The sequence below is a fragment of the Rhamphochromis sp. 'chilingali' genome (assembly GCF_963969265.1).
Source record: "Rhamphochromis sp. 'chilingali' genome assembly, chromosome: 21".
Classification (NCBI taxonomy): Eukaryota; Metazoa; Chordata; class Actinopteri; order Cichliformes; family Cichlidae; genus Rhamphochromis; species Rhamphochromis sp. 'chilingali'.
The window spans coordinates 13,388,345-13,411,811 of NC_137949.1; the positions used below are offsets into that span (position 1 = coordinate 13,388,345).

Sequence of the window (23,467 nt, forward strand, 5' to 3'; positions counted from 1 at the left end):
ATGATTCTTGATCATGTGAAGGATAAACTGTCATTAAAGTAAAATGCCACTCAGATAATTCCTGGCATGTTCTTCATAGTGCAGATGTCTGCACTATGCTGTGCTCAGCAGGCTTTTTGTTACATAAAAGAAAAAAATAAACTATATAGTAAATGTTTATATTATACAGGACGTCTTTGTCTTTTGCTTAAACTGTGGGTGTTTTTCTGGTGCAACATATTTAGTTGAACTTACTACATTTTAACCAGATATCAGTCAAAATTCCAATATTGGTTACTTTCTATAAATGTAGAAGACTTTTCTGTGCATGTTGGATGAGGTCGCGATGAAGAGAGTTACAGAAAGAATAATAAAACTTTTCACAGCTTTGTTTCTTGCACTTCTAGGTAGCATGCAAAGGGTTTTCTGTGTTGAGTGGCATCACACAATAAGGCAGACCGGCGCAACCAACACGTTTTTGGCACTCAGTACGTGAAACAGGTGGCTTGTATGAGTCATTTGGACAGATTTCAGAAAAGGATCGTATTTTATTCCCCATTACGGGAAAAGGCTGTTTTGCATCCACTGTGTTAGCAGTGTTGCTCAGAATTCTGCTGCGAGACTTCTTTTAAATACTCACATGTCACACTCCAGCTGCACTGGGTCTTCTTTAAATTCAGACTCCACTTTTGGAATTGGATTTTGGCCTTTAGAGTGCTGCATGGTCATCAGGGCCCTACTGGCTATGCATCACACCGAAGGAGACAAAGCTTTTGCAACACTGGCACTCTCTCCCTCTGAGCGAAAAACTCATCTTTATGAACTTGCTTTAGTTTTTACATTCTAGCAGTTTGTTTTGAAGCACTTTGTAATGTTTCTTGAAAGGTGCTTGGGAGAGTGTGTTCAGGGTGTGGTGTCAGGAGAGGGAGGCTGACTCACACATATCTGAATTCTTCCCTTTCAAGTATGCCGCCGGGACCTGAATAGAGATCTGTGTGTGGTATGAGGGCAACTGAAAATCTGCTGCAGAAATAGACTGCAAATTGAAAAAAACACCACAGGTGTAACGCTGTGTGCGTGGACGTTTATTATCACAGAGCTATACAAGAATTTACTTTTTTTCTTACCTTTTGTGAAATAAAAATTAAAAATCACATGCGTGAAGAGAAATGTTTACATATATAAGTACATAAATATTAGTATTTTTTTCCAAAGTTAAATGTTGCAGATAATAAAATCAAAGAAAAATCATGTGAACTTGATTATAAACTCATGTAGCATTTCCCATTCTGTTGCATCGCTAACATCTTAGGGCTGATTCCCTGTAAAGGAAAACAAAAACATGGTGTTATTTTTATTGTCTCACAGAATAATACTGAAACCAGGGCCCTGTGCTTTGTACGTCGCTTACTACATCCAAGATTAAATGAAACATCCAAGACCAAATCATCGCGCTAACTCTGAGCTCGCTATTCCGGTTCCCCGAACACACCTGTTGTTGACGATTAGTATAGCTGGATGAAGTAATGTGAGATCACTGGGTGGCCCAACAGGGGCTACGCATCGATAGTAGAAACATTGATCGGCAACCCTCTGATTGGTCGGCGAAAATGTCGAAGGAGCGCGCTCGGTATTTTTCGGCAGCAGAGCAAGAACTCTTGAGTGAGGGATTTCAGGAGTTTCAGAGTTTAATTAAAACGCAAGGGAACACTGCAAAGGCTGCAAAAGCAAGGAGAGAGGGCTGGCAGAAAGTTGCTGACAAATCAAACTCGTAAGTAATTCAATAATAACAATAATAATGGAGTGGATTTATATAGCGCTTTTCAAGGCACCCAAAGCGCTTTACAATGCCACTATTCAGTCACTCTCACATTCACACACTGGTGGAGGCAGCTACGGTTGTAGCCACAGCTGCCCTGGGGCAGACTGACAGAAGCGAGGCTGCCATATTGCGCCATCGGCCCCTCTGGCCAACACCAGTAGGCGGTAGGGTAGATTTATCATATCACACCATATTATCCAATATTATATTACATTATATTATATTATAATATGTTATATTATATCCCCTTTCACATTAGAGCCACAACAGGACCCACTAGAACATGGGAACAAGTAAAAGTGAAATATAAGAATATTCTACAGAATGGTAATATTTATCACTTATATTGCTTTTCGTCTCTTGGAAAGAGAGCTTGGAAAATTTTCTGTTTGTTTGTTTATAACAGCAACCAAGAAAAGGGCAGAGCAAAAAAAAAGACAGGTGGTGGTCCTGCACCCCCTCGTCAACAAGTTGGTTAAGTGAATAATACCCTCACGGGAAAATCGATATCTCTCTATGAGCACACTGTCGCGCTGAGCTAAAGGATCCTGTCTGTCCCGCAATATACGCTGAGTTCTGAGGACTCTCCTTATCAATCTTGCACCTTCCGCAATGGGTGGCTCGCGTATACGGACAGGATATGACTGCGACAGACTTCCCAAATCCACCTTCGCTTTTATAGCCGTGGTCTCTCATCTTGATTACACGAAGTAATTTACAATTACTACTCTGAAATATGACTTACATCTGTAATAATCACATACATGTAATAGAATGTTAATAGTACATTTCCCTTTTTTAGGGAATGACCTGTATGTATCTGTGTGACATCAATAAAAGGATCAAGTGCTGCATTATCTTTAGTTACATTGATGTTATTTATTTATGGTGAAACAGTGGTGGAATATCGCTGTTGCTTTCGTATGAATGAAGCGGACATACCTGCGTGGCCGCGATCTAATCCTGTTTACATAAAGTAAACCTGCTCCCCAGCAGGTTTACTCATTGAGGTTTAATGTTGACGCAGTTCTCATAATGGTATCTTATTGCGTATTTTATAGTAAGAACATCTTCTGAGAAACACAAACATTTTCCCAGCATTAAACGAATGTGTTCATTGAAAAAAACATACAAATATTTTAATTGTCTTCCTAGAATTACGAACTGCACAGACAAGATTTCAGAACAGAAAAATGCTTTAATGAGTGCAACGTGCTTGCCAAGTTTTTATTAGTGGTGAGTAATTCTCTTATCGTGTTCCCACAAATACCTGAAAACATGAAGGAAAGTTTTTTTGTTTGTTTCTTTTTTTAAAAACAGACAAAAAACCAAAACAATGACCGGATTTACAAAAAATGAGAAAACATTTTGTTTACAGCCTGAAAGAGGCAGTGTTTGCAAGATCATTTTTAAACACCTGTTATTTGTAATTACCTGATTATACTTTTAACATAATAATAAGTGTGTATAGGCTTACAAGCGTATTGAGTCAGTGATCTTTAGCAAATGGCTCAAACTATGAAGAAACCCTGCTAAAACACTTCACTCTCCTTTAGTACCAGCAGATAGCAGTAAAGCACCACTCAGACAGTAGTTCTGCACAAGCATATACACCCTGCAAAATGGGGAATGTCTGTGGTGCTCAACCAAATCCTACAAAGGTGGATCTGCATTATAAAGTATATTTCAATGTGAATCCCTCACATAAAGTACTGCAGGTAAACATCAAGTAGATAGTTCATAAATAGTTTACATACCTGTTACATTGTGGAGGTTGATTACACCATCGATTGCCCATGCAAACTATGACAGCGGCACCCTTTAATGTGAAACCATGGTAACAAGAGTATAGAGCAACCAGTTTTCGAGATGTAGAGGACAAGATATAATCTCCATTGTTGATCTGTTTAGGAAGGCCACACCGTTTTAAGTCTGGAATTGGGTAAATGTTTCTCGTTAATATGTGGCAGAAAAAAGGAAACCAATTTAAGGCAATGATTTTTTAAATAATAGGCGAAAGATTTGCCAAAAATTTCACAGGCTGACCTTCGCCCATTTCGTCTTTCCAAGCTTCCAAATTTATTGAGGGTATCTGATCACAGGAGACATAATGAGATGGATACTTCCCCAATCTGAAAGGATCAAGAGGAACTTCTCCTATGTCGCTATTATCACAGATCAGATGGGATAGAGAAAATTTTAAAAGTTCCTCCTTCTGTTGCTGGGTAAACACACCATCAGCTTCCCACCAAAACCTGAAAATGAAAAATACACAAGTTTCACTGAAGCCTTGATTTCATTTGAATGTTCAACCTAGACAAATCTTACGTACCTGTCACCATCACGGAGCACTTTCATCTGCCTTCCAATCAGGCAAGCAAAGAGAGGACCAGTTCTTGAGCCAGGCAAAAGCCTTTCAACAAGTCCTCCTGGATATACATCGATGTTGTCGGGATGTTTGTATATGTCAAGTATTCTCTTAGCAACCCTGGAGTCTCCCGCGGCCAGTGACAAATCATCCAATGTCTTAATGCGCTGCAATCCACAGAATTCCCTCCAATCGTTGTATCCTGAAAAGGAATTTTAGCACAGTGTCATTTAAAAGTGAATATATTCATTTAAATTTGGATGTCTTGTCAAGAGTTCTCTTTATGAAGACTACGTACAGGAAGCTATTAAAGCTTAGCTAGAAACAGGAAGAAATGGGACGCCAGCTGTCCAAATAAAACCCATTCAGCAGAACTGCTAGAGCTCACTGCAGCATCGTTTCTCTGATTTCTCTGACACAAAAATATGAGCTTGACCAAATGAAAACAACCCACTGATTTAAAACTAAAGTCTAAGATGGTCTGTCTTGTTTTTAGTTGTGCACAAAGTTGTCTTTCTTATGTCGTATTTTTTTTATATTTTTTAAAAAAGCTTTTGCTTAAATTAATGCTGTCATTGACTAGAAGTTAAAGACATATAAAGATACAAATAAAGAGATTGAAAAAGATAGTCTTGATAACCGTTTTACTAAAAGTTCCAGGGAAAAGGCATGGTCCTTGGATATGAGATTTAGCACAGCTGCACTGGAACTGCAAAAAGCTTTTTTCACATTGGTAATAACTATTCCCAAGAGTCTGATGTGTAAAGTCAGTGGAGTTAAACTAGGCAATGCAAGATTTTGGCACCTTTCAGACACAAGGCAATTCAAAATGCTTCAAAAGATTTAAGTACAGTAAAAAAAGATTAAACTTGCATGGAAAGTCAATAGAATGCATTGCAAAAAAATAGAAAAACGTTGACCTATGAGTGAGCACGAATGCCACAGGCTTTCCTGCTACAGGCATAGGTGCTCTGTGAATCTAAACCAGCACTTTTTACAGCTTTAAATATATTCTCATGCAGCATTATATCACAAAATAAGCATTCAGTTTCTTTTCAAAGGCATGAAATATGAAATAACCAGATAACTTTGAGAACACGTCATATACAGATCAACTGTTGAAAATGTTGAAAAGAATAGCTCAATTTCCATTTTGTCAAACATTACTTGTGAAGCAATTAATACCTTTTAAATTATTTGTTCTCACTTTCATCTTAGTCCCTTTTCAAGTTATCGCAAAGCACTTTTTCCCCTCAAGTACAGACGTTGTATTTTAAGTGAATAACAGATTGTGTTCCAGGAGACTCAGTCTGTGCATATTTTCAGTCATTTTCCCTTTGAGATTTCCTGTCATGTAAAAACGTAACTAAGTTGATGCTAGCTTCCCATTCTATAGCTTTAACATCATTGCTAAATGTTAAAGAAAAGTACTGTGACAAAAACGAATGAAAAGAAAAAAGGGAAGCATGTAGAGTGCAGGTGAGAGAATCAGGTGATATTACTTTCTGATTTCCTGAGTTCGTGTCATCATGGAAGCTGGAAGAATGCCAGACTGCAGGGCAAGTAAAATCCACCTGATTGATATGATTATTAAACTGCCTATCTGATTTAATTATTTATTAACTCAAGATGCAGGAAGCCAGTGACTGGCAACCTATCCAGGATGCACCTCGCCTCTCTCCCTATGACAGCTATATATGCTATGTAGATTGGTTCATTCATGGATGGGTGGATCCTGGTTAACGTGTGCTTATCACAATCAACCACTGCTGGGCTGCTGTGGACAGTGACTTTAAATTGGAACATCAAATTGCTGTAAAACAAGCAGCATAAAAGAAGGCTAAAAACTCATGCGAGTTCTTCCATACAGTATATATGCAGCCCTAACAGATCTCTACAGCTATGCAGATAGTGCTCTCTCACCTGGAAAATGAATCAAAAGATCATTTTTGCTGATTACAGCTCACCCTTTGGTACAGTTCTTCCCCATAAACAAACTGTGCAACCACAGCCTGGATGCCACACTTTTTGCTTTTTTTTTGTTTTTTCTGGCACCCATGTGATTATAATGGATGTGTCCCCTGTTGAGTAGAGGTGACCATTCTTCATATTTAGCAATGGCTGTGGAAATTTGGCATGACATTAAGAATAAAAAAATCAGGAGATCAAATCCAGTCTTTCCACCTTAACCCGACTCACCATACTCTCATTTACTTCCCTTAAGACATGAAGGGATCTGAACAGAACTGCACACAATAACCTAAATCTGACTCTAGCTGCTATGACACTATTGAACTCATCTATCATTCTGCACTAATGCTTCAAACGCACCTGGCTGTATAGGATTCTTTCACAGTGCTACTTTCTATATTGCCGTTTTCTTGTGATATTCTGGGTTTTTTTTTTCTTTCTTTCTCATGACTCCTCTTGTGAGGGGATTATTTGAATCTGCAAGTTTGCTCACTTAGAGAAATGCTCACAAAGCAACAAGACCATCAAAAAGCTTGTTGGGAAGATGACAACTGTTGGTGGAGTTGTTTGGAAATGGAAGAAATATAAAACAGCCATCGACAGACCTTAATCTGGAACTCCGTGCAAGGTCTTGTTTCATAATTTTGAGGATGGTGGTGGATCAGCCCAAAACTACACAGGAGGAGCTTGTTCATAATCTGAAAGCAGTTGGGACCACCGTCACCACCAAGAACACCACTGATAAGGCACTGCCGACAAGTTCCCCTGGCTAAAGAAGCCATATCTACACGCCCATCTTAAGTTTGTCTGTTTGCCAGTGAACAGAGAAGGCTTGGGGAAAAGTGCTTTGGTCAGATAAATTAAAATTGAGCTCTTTGCAATCAATTCGACCCGTTTGACATAAGAGAGTATGACTCAAAGAGCACCACCCACACAATCAAGCACAAAGTCGGGAACATTATGCTTTAGGGTTGTTTTTCTGCTGCTTCAGTGGACAGGTCCATGTACCATATAATTATCGACAAGAACCTCCTTTACTTTATTAGAACACGATCCTATGGAAGAAGCTGAAGCTTTGAGTTGCCAAACAGAAGCAAAGAAACCTAAAAGTTTTACAGAGTGTCTTTCGAGTTGTGTAAAAAAAAATGGTGGCAAAGTACAACAAAGGGTTCACTGCAGTGCTTGCCAACAAGGGTTTCCCCACAAAGTAGTAGAGTAAGGTATGTTTTGTTTGGGGATTAAATGCTTATTTCATTCAATGACTCTCTCCATTAAAATAGAACTACCATAAAATTAGAGACAGTTCATTTCTTTCTTTTCTAAGTGGGCAAACTTACAAATTCAAATAGTTATTTTCACCAGTGTATATGAATACAAACTTTATCCTCACAGACTGTCAACTTTAAAAAAGATGCACAGCTATTTCATGCATTGAGGTGTGTGTGTTATATTGATTACCAATCTCAGAAAAAAAGGGACTTAACTTTCAAGCTATAGCTGCAGTCTTTTTTTATACATGTCATAATGAACGTGAAGTTTTGTTTTCCACCACCTGCGTTCTGCCTGTCTGCTCTCTTTTTTGAGCTTTTACCAGCTTGGCGTTCCTCCATGGTGCCTTTTTTTCTTTTCAGGGATAACTTTGATCTTTGTGGGAGCAATGGCATTAATACAGTCAAAACTTTAGAACTGAAACAAGATCATTGACAGGAGCAGAAGGCAGAGCTGGCTTGGGCATGAAAGCTTGGGTAAATAATGCACAGGTGTTTCCGGTGATATAGAGCTTTATGATTGCCTTGGTTTTTATTCTCCTGGTGTCAGGAGAGACGGTAAGAAGAGAAAACGCAGAAATGAGGAGAAAGGACAACAACAGTCACTGATCATGTTGTTTGCATGCTTGGTGAGAGATTAAATAAATTTAATTCCCATACTGTGTTATTATTCCTTTAAATGAACACAAATAGCGTCCCAGAATCAGTGTGAAATGCTCTGGGATGCTCAGGGGAGTGATGTGTTTGATTTGGATCAGCGTGCTTATCAGGCTTTATGACTCATCTGTCAGCTTTATAATAACAAATCAAGAAAAACAGGATTGTTTGCCAGATCACTTCTTTTCTTTTTCTTTTTAAACAAATACCAAAATTCATGTTGTTCTTGTATTGTTAGTTTTAAAATTTCACTTCTATATCTACTTCGTCCTTGTGGGCCTACATAGCTCCAAGCTAAAAAGTAATTTATTACAGCACTGCTCATTCCTTATTGTCCACACTGTAAGGAACCAGGAAGCAACAACAGAGTACTCATATTAATGACCACCCATTAAATATGTCAATGGTTTGTCAATGGTCACTAAGAAACACAGTTTGTTGACAAAGAGAAGGACAAATGATGTGGGGTTTTTTTGTTTGTTTTTTTAAACAGGGTGTGGAGTGGTTACTGTCGCTTTGATTTGACGAGGATAATCTAATGGCATTTGAATGACAGATCTGACTCTCAGCCAAGATCTTACCTGGGAGGCCGTGATCTCGTCCTCTCTGCAGGTTCAGCGCAGCCAGGTCCATCTGCTTCAGTGTATCAAGGACCACTAGCCTCTCTGTTACTTCATCAGCCAACAGCATGTCTGCGCTAACAGCTGACGCTGCAGATCCAATTACGCCTCTCAGGACTGGTTCAATCCCCCCTAGAAACAAAAGCCTATTACTTATTTTTCCAGAGTCATTAGTATTAATTATTATTTATAGTTCATGTGTTGTTGTGGGTTGCTGTTAAGACTGTGACTTTGTATTTCTTTTTTGTTGTTTTCTCTATTAAAAAGATAATATATTGCAATGTTATTAAACTGTGAAAACCTCATTGATTTTTTTGGAATACAGCCCGACTATAATCCAGGGGTTGACCACAATGACAAGAAAAACAACATATGGTTGGAAGGTACTGTTTTCTCTGGACTGGATGCTTTCATTGTTGCTGCTCAGAAATCACTCCCGGGCTTGGATTTGGTACTTCCCAGGGGCCCTCCATTGTCCAAACATTTCTTTTCAGCAAATAGAATGAATGGACTGTTGAGGATGAACATGCTGGTTATCATGACAATACATTTTTATAGTTTTATAAAAGTAATAAACATGGTTTTCAGTTGTAAGGCAACTGAACACAGCAAGGAAGCAGCAAGGTAACAGCTTCAGCCACTGGAGGTCAGCAAAACATCCCAACTGGTGTCAAGATAATATTTGAGGTAGCATAATCCATTTAAATGTGAGACCAGCTGGTGAAGAGCTAAGTAGACCACATTTTATTGTACAATGTCATGGGGTCAGGGCAGTAGAAATAATAGGATCCACAAAGTCAATCTACCCAGATGACATTTCTCAGCAGAAAGGCTGAGAAATGTTATCTCAGTCTTTCTGCTGTGACGCACCCATAGTGAGCATCACAGTGGAGATGCTCACTATGGGTCCCAGTAAGAAAAAGCAACACAAGGTTTTCTGGGTCAGTGAATTGCTGTTAATAGGTTTTTGTGCAGTATGGTTTTAATGTACTATAAATATTATTGTGAATTGGCCATAATATAATATAGTATGAATATTATAATATATAACTATTTGTTTTGTGTTTGTTTTTTATTTCAAAAATGGATGTTGAAGTTTTAAAGTGGATTAAATATCTCTCATTATTTTTATATTACAAAATATCAAATGAGATTCATGAGAACCAATTGCAACGTTCTGACAACCTAAAAGATCGTTTTAACTGCTTCAAAAGACGATGAATGATGACGTATGGAATGGTGATGGCAAGTGGAGGTCGATCGCAGAGCCACTGTGGGGAAAAAATGACACTTTTCACAGTCGCATTCTGTCAGTGCATCAAGCTCCATCCGTGATACACGCTGGATCTCCTCCAGTGTGTCCAAACAGTGACCCATCAACTTGTTTTTCATTTTCAAGAAGTGGACTAAGTTGCAGAGAGCCAAATCCGACGAGTGGTCCAGGTGGTGAGCGAAGATTCTGTTGGTGTGGGCAAAAAAAAAAAAAAACATCCTGTGTTTTCAGTTAGCTCTGAGCCAGCATGAGATGTCCTTCTGGCAAGCACTGCAGTTCAGATCGTTTCTTCTGAATGCTCTCCCTCAGGACATAACAGTCAAATTTGATACCGGCATTCCCACCCTGGGGGATGAATTTATGGTGCACAGCCTGATGAAGACTAAGGGAAAGAAAGAAAATAAACAAGCATACTCTTGATCTCACTACTCACCTGATGTGCTCAATCTAGGTTTGGAAATTGATCCTTCACACAAAATTTGAGCTAGTTTGAAACAGAACAGAATGTTTGACTTCCAGGATAAAATTGCACACCATATAGCATATGTGGTTGTAACAGTATTTCCAAAAGCATGGTACAGGAATGCTGGAGGCTGTCTGCACATGCCAGAGAACATGATCTTCAATGTGAATTTCAGCCAAGTAAGTGTTCTAATTATTATGGATCTGTTTTTCACACTTTGCACACAGCTATGACCTTAAAATACTTTTCACTGTATGGAAATACAGTGAAAAGTATTTTAAAGTAAAAATGAAAACACCTCAAACTTTTGTAAGCAGACCCAGAAATTCTGATCTTTAGGATATGATAAAAGGTGAGTGTGTCACAGTTGTTCATCGATCCATCCATCCACTTCAGGTTATCCACTTCAACATCACAAGGGAGCTACATGTCGAGCCTATTCCAGCTATCAAGGGGGCAAGAGGTGGGGTGCCAGTCTGTTGCAGCATCAACACAGAGAGTCATGCGCTGACTCATATCTACAACCAATGTAGAATCAGTCGTTAACCTAACCTTATGCATTTGGGGGGGGGATACTGGAGAAAGCCAGAGTAGCATGCAGACATGAAGAGAACAGCAGAAAGACTGTGCGTGGCATTTCTGATTTTGTTGAGACTCAATGTATCATTTTCATTCCCAGCAGGCAAAAAACTCTAAAAAAAACAAGTATACACAGCCTCAACCTGAATAAGCTGACCACTGAAGTATTTAGTGGCTAGAAAACAACATAATCCAAGTATGAACACTGAACCCACATTCCCCAGTGGTCATGAATACAGGTGGGAATGAATATAATTGTTGTAGGCTTAGAAAAGAAGCTGGTTGCAACATTTTACTTAATAATTTAGACAAAGCATATTATTCTTTTTCAGATTTAAAGACTTAACATACATACAATTGCTCTCTCATATAACCCATCACAATCATCAGAATGATTTACAGTCTTCTTGCTGTTATTTAATATTGAGGAAAACAGTGAATAAAAGAAATGTGGCAAAACAAAATATATGCAAACGTCGGAAAGCTAAGCTACACGGCTGGACCAAACGTCCAAGTGGAAACTTGACACTACTCACTAATACATGTGTCCCTTTGCTGCTGTTTGGGTTTTCAGTTAGTTTGATCATAATGGTCACAATACCAAAATGTTCTGCTGAAAAATGTATAACCTTAATGTTCTGGTCAAATTAAAGAATAGGTTAAAACATGAAGTGGCAATGAATAAAAAAAAGGTCCCTACAGCCTGTACGATCGATTATTCTTCCTGTGAATGGGTGCACTCTGTATCGCTCATTTTCTGGGTTTTTTATAGAAAACAAAAATTCTGATCCTGCTTGTGTAAATTTTTTTAAACTGCATGTATGCAGCTGATTCTGGAGCTGACCTAAAAAGAGTATTTTTCTTCTTCCTCCTTTCTTTCGGTGTGTTTACTGTGCTTGCAGGATGTGTTATTGGTTTCCATTCTCATACGAGTGCACTGACCTTCTTTGACTATTCTCCATGGACTGAATAAAGTATTGTGCAGTCTCAAGTGGGGGAAGCGCTCATCCTCCTGGAAGCTCTCATTCAGTCTGCAGAGGATTGGGGAGATGGTAGCATGGCCGAACCTGAATGCGGCTGCGGCGAACACGTTGGCGATAGAGGGGTCCACAGATGGATCGTATCCCCTGTAGGGACCAATGTAATGTTTGAAGGACTCTGGGCCAATGATTTTTGGAGCATAGTCTCTTAGGGTTATGATCTGGGAATCAAAAAAGAAAACGGATGGACATCAGAAAAAGGGAAAAAGCGCAAAAGATTTTATGTGTCTATCACCAAATTCTAAAGTCTATACTGAGTTTGAATAGAAGCATACTTTACAAATAAATACAAAATATCCTCTTTGAATACCTGAAATGATATCTGTGAATGTGTATATACATACAGCTAAAGGAATCCCTGTAGGATTACCAGTGAAATGTCTCCTTGTATAATAACCCTGGCTGTGATTGCACGCTTGTTTCCTCACGGTTTACTGCAGAGAATTTCATCTGTCCTCATCACTATTTATAAATGCCTCACTTCAGCACCCGAATCTCGACTCATGTCACAAGGGTGCAACCCCACACACACAAAAATGCACGGAAGCCAACACATACATTAGTGAGATATCGTCCATCATTTTTACATCAGTTAGTTATTTATTGCAAAGGAAGCACTGGAACCACACACAGTAAAATAACCAATTTGGATTTTATGCACATTTTTTAGATGAAATGATTAGAGCACAATGGGAAAGATGGAAAAACCAGGTATTCCCCTCAGGGTTTATGTGGCCCACACAACCTTCACCAATACAGAGTTTAGCAGGTCTAAACTCGGTACTGCCTAAACAGAAAAAAACAGGAGGAAAAAAGAAAAGTCAGAGAAAAGTCACAGTGACAACTGACAGAAAATCAGCTCAAATTCATATAAGATTTTTTATGAACTCAGGCCACATCACATCTGGAATTTGGCTCCTGGAAAAACAATTCAAAGAGGTTTTGAGCATGACCGAAAAGTGAGAAAAAAAAACTTTCCTCAGGTTCAAGACAAGAAACTGAAGTATCTACCAAGTACAGGAGCCCAGTGAGTCATATATTACAGGATAGTAACCAAAACCATATATTAGACTATTGTAGTCCACCAATTACAGATCAGACAGGCTGATCAGACATTACATTAAAACTATCAACAAGTGAAGTTAATAAAATTCATCATCATATTAAACTGGAATGTGCTGCTGGTAACACTGATGCAAACCGTTTACTCATTCCATGGTGACTCAGGCAGCCTTCCATTGCAGACACATGCAGATACATCACAAAACTGCAAAATAATTACTTAAAAACAGGAAATATCCCAAGGTTTGAACCCTCAATCCACAGAGGGCCCACTTTACAATTCACAGGTTGCAAACACCTTAATGGATCTCATTTCCAGGCCTCAGTGGGTCAAAGCTGTTTTAGCAGCGTGAAGGCCACGTATACAATCTTATGCAGGTGGTTTTCATGTTGTGGCTGATGAGTGTTGGGTTTAGTATTCCATTTAATGAGCTTGTGCTTGTGTTCAACCTTTCACACACTTCATTTTATCTCCTTTACAACATGCCAGGCTTTTTTTTTTTTTGCTTGAAATTTATTCCTCACCTTCTAATTCACCCAGCTGCATTATAAGAAGAAGGCTCCTGGAAATGTAATCCATACTGTACTAGGGGTTAAAAGCCAGGCTATCATGGGATGGCCTTTGATTTTTCTGGCTTGGAGAAAGCCCCAAAGCTTAATAAAAGTGCAGTACGGAATTTTAAAAGAGCTCCTTTAATAAAATAACAAGTAAATTCACAGAATTATTTTCTAATTGTTATTGCACGCTGTATGATTTGCAGTTGAATTGAATTTTCAGATAATGAAGCTCATAAATGTGATGCTGTTCAACAGCTGAGGCTCTTACTTAATGGACTGAAGCACTTTAGGCGAAGCAGGTCTGGCCCTTCAAACTGTATCGTTTTTTTTCTCCTTTCTTTTTAACAATAATTCTCCCGCTATGTCTCTCCCACTTTACAACTAAATAGAACATAATGATATTGCCTCTACACTTCTGGAAAAGCAAAAGCCCTTCACAACTGTGCACTGTGATTGAAGTCAGAATGAAACCAGATGTTGTTAGCTGATCATTTCTTGTTTCCTGCAAATAATAGACTTTCTCTCTGTATTGAAATGGCTTCTGACCTTTCAGTCTGTTTGTTCTGCAAGTCTTGTAGAGTGATGTTTTGAAATGGCTGCCCACAAACAGTCTACTGGAAACAAAGTACGGATAGTTTCACCTGCCTGCTCCCCACTGTTTTCACTCACAGCCTGAGCTGCAGATTTTATGTTACTTTTTTAGTACATGGGAATATTTAATGATACAAAATAATAACACAAACCTTTTGCTGACTCAGGTGTAAAGCTTTTCATTAAGTTGTTTCCATATGGTGACCTATTTAAGTGTTTTCTTCTAATTAGAGTACGTTGTGAGTGTGTGCATTTCTGGCTTTGATTTTTATCTCCATGCTAAAATGTGTAATCTTCAAAGAAATGTTTTCTGTATATACTTTAAACACACCCAGTCTCTGTTAGTGTTGTAGCATACCCGGTGTAGGAGGAGCAATGCAGTACGACAGCCACACGGTCAAACAATGTAAACATTGTTATTTGCTCGATAACATATTTGCTCGCATTCCTGTTGATGTCCAACCAGAAGAAAACAAATCTCCATTTCTATGCCAATCAGTTAAATTAGATTTTTATAATTAGTATTCCAGTACAGTTAGAATGGAGGGGGCAACTGACCAATATTTTTGGATTGATAACTCTGACATAAACAGTGTAGCCACAGAAACATACTAATTGCTACCTACAGTACCTTTGGCCTGAAAGTGGGTTTTTCTGTTAGCAATTACTGATGTAGTGCATAATTTAAAGCATTAAAGTTGTGCTTTTACAGTAGCTTGTCAAGAATAATGCAAAATGAAAACAGCATTCTAAAAAACACTCACCCCGTGTGAGCTTGTTTGTCGGGAACAGCTGCAGGAGGATTTTAAAGTGGGGTGGAGGGGGTGGAGGGCTTCGTGAGAGCTGTTGGGATTCAACCATATGGACCGAAAAGCACAACAAGGAGCTGATAGCTGCTGAAAGGACTGCAGTTAGATGCTTTTCCCCCCAGAGGGACACAATTACAGCAAACTTCCACATTACAGGAAGACATTTCAGTCCTGATATTAAAGATCCTTCTCAGTGGCGCTGCTATGTATGCCTCAATTATTATTAAGAATTAGAAGTTAATAGCTGTGGCAGGTAAGTTGTTTAGACAAGTGTTACTGAATGGTTTCTCGAACACTCTTGCATCTCGAGTGACCCTGTTTAGTTCCTATCTGTTTATTTTGGTTGGTTTCTTTCTCACCTGATCAGTGATTGACAACGTTAACGACGCCTACATCAAGTTCCAGTATTTTTATTTTGCATACAAGAGCTCACGCTTAATGGAAATGAGTCACTGTTAACAAAATTAGTTTCATCTGTGTTTTTTCTCTGTTGGCTCCACAGAAAATGTCTACTGTGGAAAAAAGCAAACATGTTTGTTTTTTTTCTCTAATTAACAACTCATTAGACTGAAAACCTGATTAACCGTCAACATTTTTACCAGAAAAAGGCACAAAAACTACACCAGTTCCTGAAAACTGAGAATGTCTATGAATAGTCAGATTTGCTTAGGAAAGTTTCACAATTAAAAGCTGGTCAAAATTTCTAAATAATAAGGAAAGGTGGGTCTTTATTACATCTTTTACCAAAAGATTCACTGGACTATCCTTCCTATGAAATGAAAGCAGATAATTACTGCTCTAATTCATGAAAACAGTAAACAAAATGAAGTGGTGCAGATCATGTCAATCTTAAATATAAGCATGTTTTCTGTTTCATGCCATAACCTGCTGATATGTTTTCCATTTTCAAAAATATCCTGTTAAACCCAACGTGATGCTGCTGTAATAAAATCTGCTACTTGTCCAGTTGCTGCCTTGCATGAAGAAAGTAGTGGTTAATAAGTTCTCTAAATCCAGAATATACAGCGTACTAACTGATCGAAGTTCATCTATTTCACGGTCCTGAGTCTTATCTCTTGCAGTTCTCTATTTAGTCCTTTGAGAATATTTTCTCCTGGTGATTCTGACTTCAACTTTTCTTCAGTTCCTTATTTGACGACTTTCGTTCCCTTCGTATCCTGTCTGTTCTAGTCTCATCTTTGTGCTCTGTCTTCTGTATAAAGTCTTTCTTGTCACTATGTTCGTTTCACTCACTATCTTTTTTTCAAGTATGCATTCCTGCATTCTGTTACTTCCTGTTTTATTTTGATAGTCTCCCTTCTGTTATGTTCAGTTTTGCTTCCCTTGTCTCATCAGTTAGATTCAGTTCAGCTGTGTGATTTTCCCCCACACATGTCCACTACCACAGTCACCCTCCTGTGTGTACAACGTCTCAGTCTCCCTTCTCAGAGTGTCAGTTCACCTTCCCTCTGCACTTCTGATGTCCCTTCAGATCAGCTGAGGTAGGTGATTGATCTAAATAATTTTACATTGTTTGTAGAAATCTTAAACAAGGAAAGGAGAATGGAGTTGCATTAGATCAATAAGCATATTGTTTTTAGTTTATTATTTCTGGCATATGTTGCATTTTTTTAGTCCAATCTCTGGAATGAAGTGATATTTGAGGACAACAGGTAAAACTGTTGCTGTAAGGAAAAATGCATATGTTGTAGTCCATCTTCTGAACTTTGGGCTTTCATGCGTTTCATACATGCATTATACAGTCGAGTGTAAAAGCAGCCCGATCCCCTGAAGTCTGTATGAATTTTCCTTTACATGTTTCCTTTCACTTTAAATAATTATTCGATCACAACTTAGCGACTCCTAATCCGGGACTAGATGGTGGATGATGATATTTACTAGAGCTGGGAGATACTGTAATGGTGACTCATTTGGACTGATTAATTCATAATGATCTCATCCTACCTTTCTTCACAAGTACGTTCTCTGATTCAAACACTGAGAACATTAATCAAACATTAAGTCATCACTGGTTGCTCCAACATCACTTTACATCAAGTAGTAAACCATCATACCAGGTATTTACTCAGTCGCCCTTAATTACTTCAAAGTTACTCCATCAGTATCAAGCTGTTGCTGTCAAGCCTCATACTTTCCAAATGCTTGTGGGATTACATTTTCTACATCTGAAAAAACAGATCTCCTAGTCTGCAGGCCTTGCTAAAAACAGTCAACAAATCTGTCATGTATTAAAAAGTGCTTGTAGTTTAGTTTTGAATTCTCTTACTCCCCCCCCCCCCCCCCCCCCCCCCCCCTTCTGTACTACTTTAATTCTTTTTTTCCTCCCCCTTTTGTTAAAATAGATAACGTTACATTCTGCTGGTTTGCAGGCTGGTCAGACTAGATAGTCCCTCACTTTTCACTCTGCTTCCAATACAGGGATTTTCCAAGCTGGTCATAGCTTCAGTATGTAAATCCTTTACCTGCCTTTTATGCTTCACCCTCCCAAATTATTTAAAGAACCCTTCCACCTTAGGCCATCTCTTTTTAATATTGTAAATCTCTTTCCCCTAGCATTGTCCCTGAGTCACCTGAAAATACTAGTTTCTAATCCACTGCTGTTGTCAAATGTCAGCACACAAAATCTGACTTATTTTCCCCTTGCTAATAAAATGTTTGGGGAAACTTTAAGATAGCGCCAGGGTCACCGCTCCCCTTCGGTATAAGCAACAAATCCTTTGCATTCAATCATAAAACATTTTCTTCGTCACTTTTCATGAAGAATGTACACACGCTTCCTTCATCATTAATCGCCCTCTGCCTGAAGCTGAAAGGAATAGTCCAATCAGTCATTGTAGTGCACAACGTGCCTGCACCCAACACCACTGAGATGGTAACAGTTTCTGCTAAGCTCTGAAGCCTGGCCTGCCACAAAATGTGTGATCTCATCTTTAGCAGTAGTAAAAAGCGTATCTATTGGATAATAAAGACACGTAAAAAATAAATAAAATGAGAGAGCCATCATAGCTGTGATGCCATCTGTTACTTCATTATCAAGAACCTACAAAGAAAGAACAGACTCGTGTTTTGTTTGGAGCAAAACTGAGGAAATGTAGCTGCTTGCATTTACTGGCTGTTTCTGTGGACTGGAGGGACACAGTGCTACAAATACTGACCAGTTCAGTGGATACGTCAGTTTCCAATTTGAAATCAGGCAGATAATTAACAGTAATTATTTGGGGACATGTTTCTGCACAAATTAATGGTAGCTAGGTTTCTTAGCTGTTTGGTGCTGGGCAAGATTCTTAGAGGAAGCTTTAAAACAACTGCTGGGTAAAGGTGTTGACTGGAAAAAAAATAAGGTGATTCACATGATAATTTTCTGTTGTTCTGTCTCTAGCGACTACAAGCAGAGACTTGCAAATATGTATAATATTAATGTGAACAGTGTTTAAGATAAAATGGTTCCCTGCAGCCAATTTATACCAATTTATGGGCTTAGGAGTTGCAGTTTTCAGATATGAAAACTGCAGCATCACCAGCAATGACAGCAAAGCAGGGAATTCCATGGCTGGTTGATCCTCACAGTCATCAGACTTAAAACAGCAGCTGTCAGGGTCGGACAACTTCTGAATTCATTAAATCAGCAGAGCTTTCCCCATAGAGAAGGCTTTTCACTGTTTATCTTCATAATGTCTCGCTCAGCTCGCAGAGGGAACTGTCATTCTTATACATGGTGCTAAAACATTCATCTTGAAAACAATGCAGGACTGCTTTCTTTTATCTGATCAGTGAAAAAGAGAAAATCCTCTAAGTGATGTTGAAAATCTAGTTTGTGCTTTTGTTACTTCTTCAGTAAGGTCTTGAATAATTAGACCAGGGGTCCCCAATCCCAGTCCAGGAGGGCCGGTGTCCCTGCAGGTTTTAGATGTCCTTGATCCATCACAGCTGATTTAAATGGATAAATTACCTTCTCAACATGTCTTGCAGTTCTCCAGAGGCCTGGTAATGAACTAATCATGTGATTCAGGTGTGTTGACCCAGGGTGAGATCTAAAACCTGCAGGGACACCGGCCCTCGTGGACTGGGATTGGGGACCCCTGAATTAGACTGTGGTTCACTAAATGCAGACTGGGAGGCAGAGCCTTCAGCTTTCAGACCTCTCTCCTGTGGAACCAGCTCCCAGTTTGGTTTCAGGAGACACACACCCTCTCTATTTTTAAGGTTTCATTTTTGATGAAGCATATAGTTGAGGCTGTATCAGGCGACCCTGAACCATCCTTTAGTCTCACTGCTACAGACCCATACTGCTATTGTACCTACAGTGTCACTTTTTAATGTCAGATGAAATGACATGATAAAGTGAAAAACACAGTAAATGGAGACAATGTTGTCTAAGACACTTTTTCTGCCTCAGCTTTAGGGATACAAGATTTTTATTTTTAAAAAGTGTATAGGATATAAGTTTCTATACTTGTAGATTGTCACAAGAGCGTACATGTTGTGTGTTGTTTTATTGTATGCCTGCAATTTCTGTGCATCACAGAAATACCAGAGTTTGTTTTCCATGTGCACAGCAGCTTCAGACACAATACAGTCAATGCTGTTATAACCTCGAGTAACTTCAAATGAAAAGAATCGCTTCTTTTCTTTTATACATCTCATTCATATCAGCTCTCCCACGTAATTGTGACACACTCGCATCTGCAGACTCTGAAATCACTGTGCTCATAAATGCTAGATTAGTTTGTTCCCCCTCAGGCATCATTTGTGTTACTCGGCAGAAGCTTTATAGCTGCGAATCACAGTAGCTTTTATTTTCATCATATTCTGCGTCTAGTGTCGTAGCTACGCTTATTTAACAGCGCTGGTGATAGAGGATGGTATGTCCAGATTTTAAAGTCTAAAACGCCCCACTACGTGTGAATCCATTAGAACTTTAGTGGTCTTGCCTTCACATAGATTAGAGCACAACCTGCATTTCGTTTCATTTCTAAACCATCCCTCTCAAATTTGATCTAGTACCCTTTTGAAGCTTTTTCAAAGGTTAGCGTGCCTGTGAATGCAAACGGTGCTTCTTCTGTGGTAATACTAGGCAGTTAATGTTAAACATTAAATAGCAGAAATTGAATTATGTTTGTTTTCCTTGAGCGGCCAAGCATGCAAAACTGAAAGTAGCTTTAGGGTGGGTGTTTGTTCTTATCCTCCTGCTGCTGCTAAACTAATTTCCCCTTGTGGGACAATAAAGAAATTGAATTGAAATTGAATTGGACAGGGGTTTGACAAATTTTAGATTTAGTTTTAAATGACTAAAATCACTATTAGCCTACTTGAGATGTTTATAATAAAAACAAAATTGGCAATATAAAAAGTCACACAGGCCTGGAGACGGTTGGCAACCACTGGTCAACTAGGAAAAATGTATTTCTTGACCGGTTGGCGAGTGGCTGCTGGAAACTGCTGACTATCAACCTCATGTGAAGGCAGGTGAATCTGGTCACAGAGAAGGTGCTGTGACACAAACTTTCCTGTGACTGCTTTGGTTACTTGCACAGTACTGCAGTTTGCATGGGAGATGCTGACTCATCGCAAGTACTTGCAAAGTAGCCTTGAGAGTGCGAAAACTTGAAAGAGAAAAAGTGTGATGCAACCTGGAAATACAGAGTTTACAGTGCTGAAAGCTTTTTTGCCTTTCTGCTGCAGATTGCTGCTACATTTCAAAATGTGCAACTTTTATTCTGAAATGACAGATTGCAGACTTTGCATAAATGAATCTGAGCAGAATCCAAAATATTAGCCTAATGAATTCATCAAATTAATCAGTCTAATTACCTTTGTGTGCCTACTTGAGTGCTAGTAAATTAACATTTTGGATACTTTCTTTTAAATTCAGTAGTTTGTTCCATGAATCACATGAAATGTCAACTGAAACTGAATTTTTTGTGTCACTTTTTACATCTGATTCAGTTGGGTTTGGTTGTCACTTACCTGGTGCAGTGCACCTATGATCTTACGAGTCTCTTGGTATATCATCTCTGGGCTCCAGTGACCGTTGATGTGTTTCAGTGCCTCTGCAATTCGATTGTGTTCTCTGAGCCACAGCGTGTGCAAAGAAGTCAGAGGCAGACCTTCGCTGACCCGGTTGTCTCCTGCACTGAAGCATTCAACTCTTTCCCCTTGCAGATCTTGGTGGCAGGCTGATGGCAGCTTGGTTACAAATGGGAGATAAGGCCTTCCTTTTGGATCTTTGAATCGGGCATTGACAGCAAGTTTTCCATTACGGCCAGGAAGGTCACGAAGGAAGCTCTCCAGCTTTTGATTGTGGCCGTAGACAGCAGAAGCATCAATGAATGAAGTCATGGCATTGAGCTGTTGTCGCTGCAGGGCTTGTCTTATACCAGACTGAAAATTGACAAAGCAGTCTGATGTGGAGCGAAAAAATGGCATACAGCCTTGTAGACCATCATTCATCTGCAGAGAGGATAGAATCATTTACTGATCATTTAGTGCTTCCGGTAAACTTTAAACTACTGCTGATCTACCACATGTATTTGTTGTCGTCTTTGTCATGGAATTTTGAAGGCCCAATTCACATTTGGAAAAGTAAACGTATGTAATATAAAGCAATGCCTTATCCCAGAGTGAAAGGTGTCATTTTGTCAGATGTCACCTGCAAAGTAGGATGGCATTAAAAAGGACTGACTGGGCTCCTGCTAATAACTAAAGGCAGTTGGAGAAGTTTATAACTCTGGGCAGGTGACCGCTTGTCATCTAGCTAGCTGTAACATCTATGCATGGTGTGAGATTTTTCTCATGCACTCAGTCTCCAGATTACCATGGCTTCCATTTTTTCCATAGTTTAAAGCTAGCTGTCATACAAGTACAGAGGGTCCTATAGTACAAACAGGCCTGGTGACAAAAACATTAACACCATGCTCTTGAACTTTTCAAACAAGGATGCACAGCTCTGTCCATCACCACCACCAGGGAGTTCATAGCAACAGAGATTTTAAAGTTTGTTTGTTTTTAATGTAAATGGGTTTTTTTGGGAAGTACTACAATGAACCTATTACTGTGTTATTTTATGTATTTAAATATGTGATTATCTCAGGATCAAACTGGGTGAGCTTCACTGGGCTGCTATTGTGCAAAAGTCCAGGAAAAAAGGGATTTTTTTATTTTTTTTTATTTTTTACACAAACAAGTGCAAGCAACAAAAATAAAGAAAATGATGGATTCTCTGTTTACCTTAATGGGAAAGCACGGATGCACATTTTCACACGTTTTTAAACAGTCCACATCTGACCCATCGGTGCTGGTGCTTTGAGGCGTCAGGGTTATGTCATGGGATATATACTGGCCCCAGTCCGCCAGCAGCTGAGAGTAGGAATCATCTTTCCATTTAGAAGCACTCGTCATTATTTCCCTGCTGACTGTCCGGGCCTGTAGACAAAGCAGGATTTGTATTTTGTAGTGCTCAAGTAATGCAACACATGAAGTATCAAGATGTTGTTCACTCACTGTGAGTCAATAAGAAATGGAATATTAGGACTCTGATTTATTATCTGAAACACTGTAGTAAATTTCAGCAGTCAGATATGATGGTAAACTGTTGGCTGGATACAAGTGATGCATATTTGATGAGTTCTCCAACTAAAGGCCCTCACTCTGTGTAATGAATGCATAAATTAGGACTAAAATTGAATTCAAGTGTGAGCAAAACGGTTTCATCTGCTTTTTTGGAAGAAATTATGTTTATCCACATGATAAGAAACCAACTGTTTTTAGGTTATGGATGTAGTGTATACGCTAGATGCAATATATAAATGCGGTTCTAATCTATGTCATCTCACACTCTCCTGTGCTCTTCCTAAATTGCTGTGGACGTTATCTGCTGTGAAACAGGTGAGGAAAAATAAATGAAATGCTACATTAACTCAGGGTTTTGCAGGGCGAGCCGGCTTCATTTCTACATTTCTGTAATTTATCCACCAAGACTTTTGTGTCTGTTGGACCGGTATTTTGTAGATTACCGGGGGAAGTTGGAATCCATTATGGAGCCGTTCTGGGTTCCAGCCTTTTGGTTCGCTCTCCCCGTCTTCGTATTCAGCTGGTAGCCATCTGACCAAGGCAGTGTTGGCTGCTCCCCAGCGAGGATTTTGCCTGACAAAGAGAAACATGAAGTGTGTCCAAAAATACTGCCATGCAAAACTGTATAACCCCTTACTGAAAGCATCATCCAGTTTACTGGATTATTAAGGTTTAAAATGGTGCATTCAGTACATTCATATAAATTAAATGTACAGAAATGACAGTATCTGTTTTGACGGTTAGTTTGTGGTTATGATCCTGTGAGAAACATCATCGTTGCTGCACATTGACTTAGGATCATTGCAACAGCATCATT

The 23,467-nt window shown here is 39.1% G+C and overlaps 1 protein-coding gene across 1 annotated transcript; it reads right to left on the reverse strand.

The window, feature by feature from the left end:
* Positions 1-1,253: 1,253 nt before the first annotated feature.
* Positions 1,254-23,240, reverse strand: tpo (thyroid peroxidase; the record flags this gene model as incomplete). The annotated part of the gene is made up of 9 exons (XM_080871305.1): positions 1,254-1,301; positions 3,559-3,733; positions 3,848-4,056; positions 4,134-4,371; positions 8,647-8,817; positions 11,943-12,201; positions 21,049-21,531; positions 22,309-22,503; positions 23,094-23,240. The coding sequence occupies 9 exons, from the start codon at positions 23,238-23,240 to the stop codon at positions 1,280-1,282; spliced, it is 1,899 nt and encodes a 632-aa protein (XP_080727431.1). The 3' UTR covers positions 1,254-1,279.
* Positions 23,241-23,467: the final 227 nt, after the last annotated feature.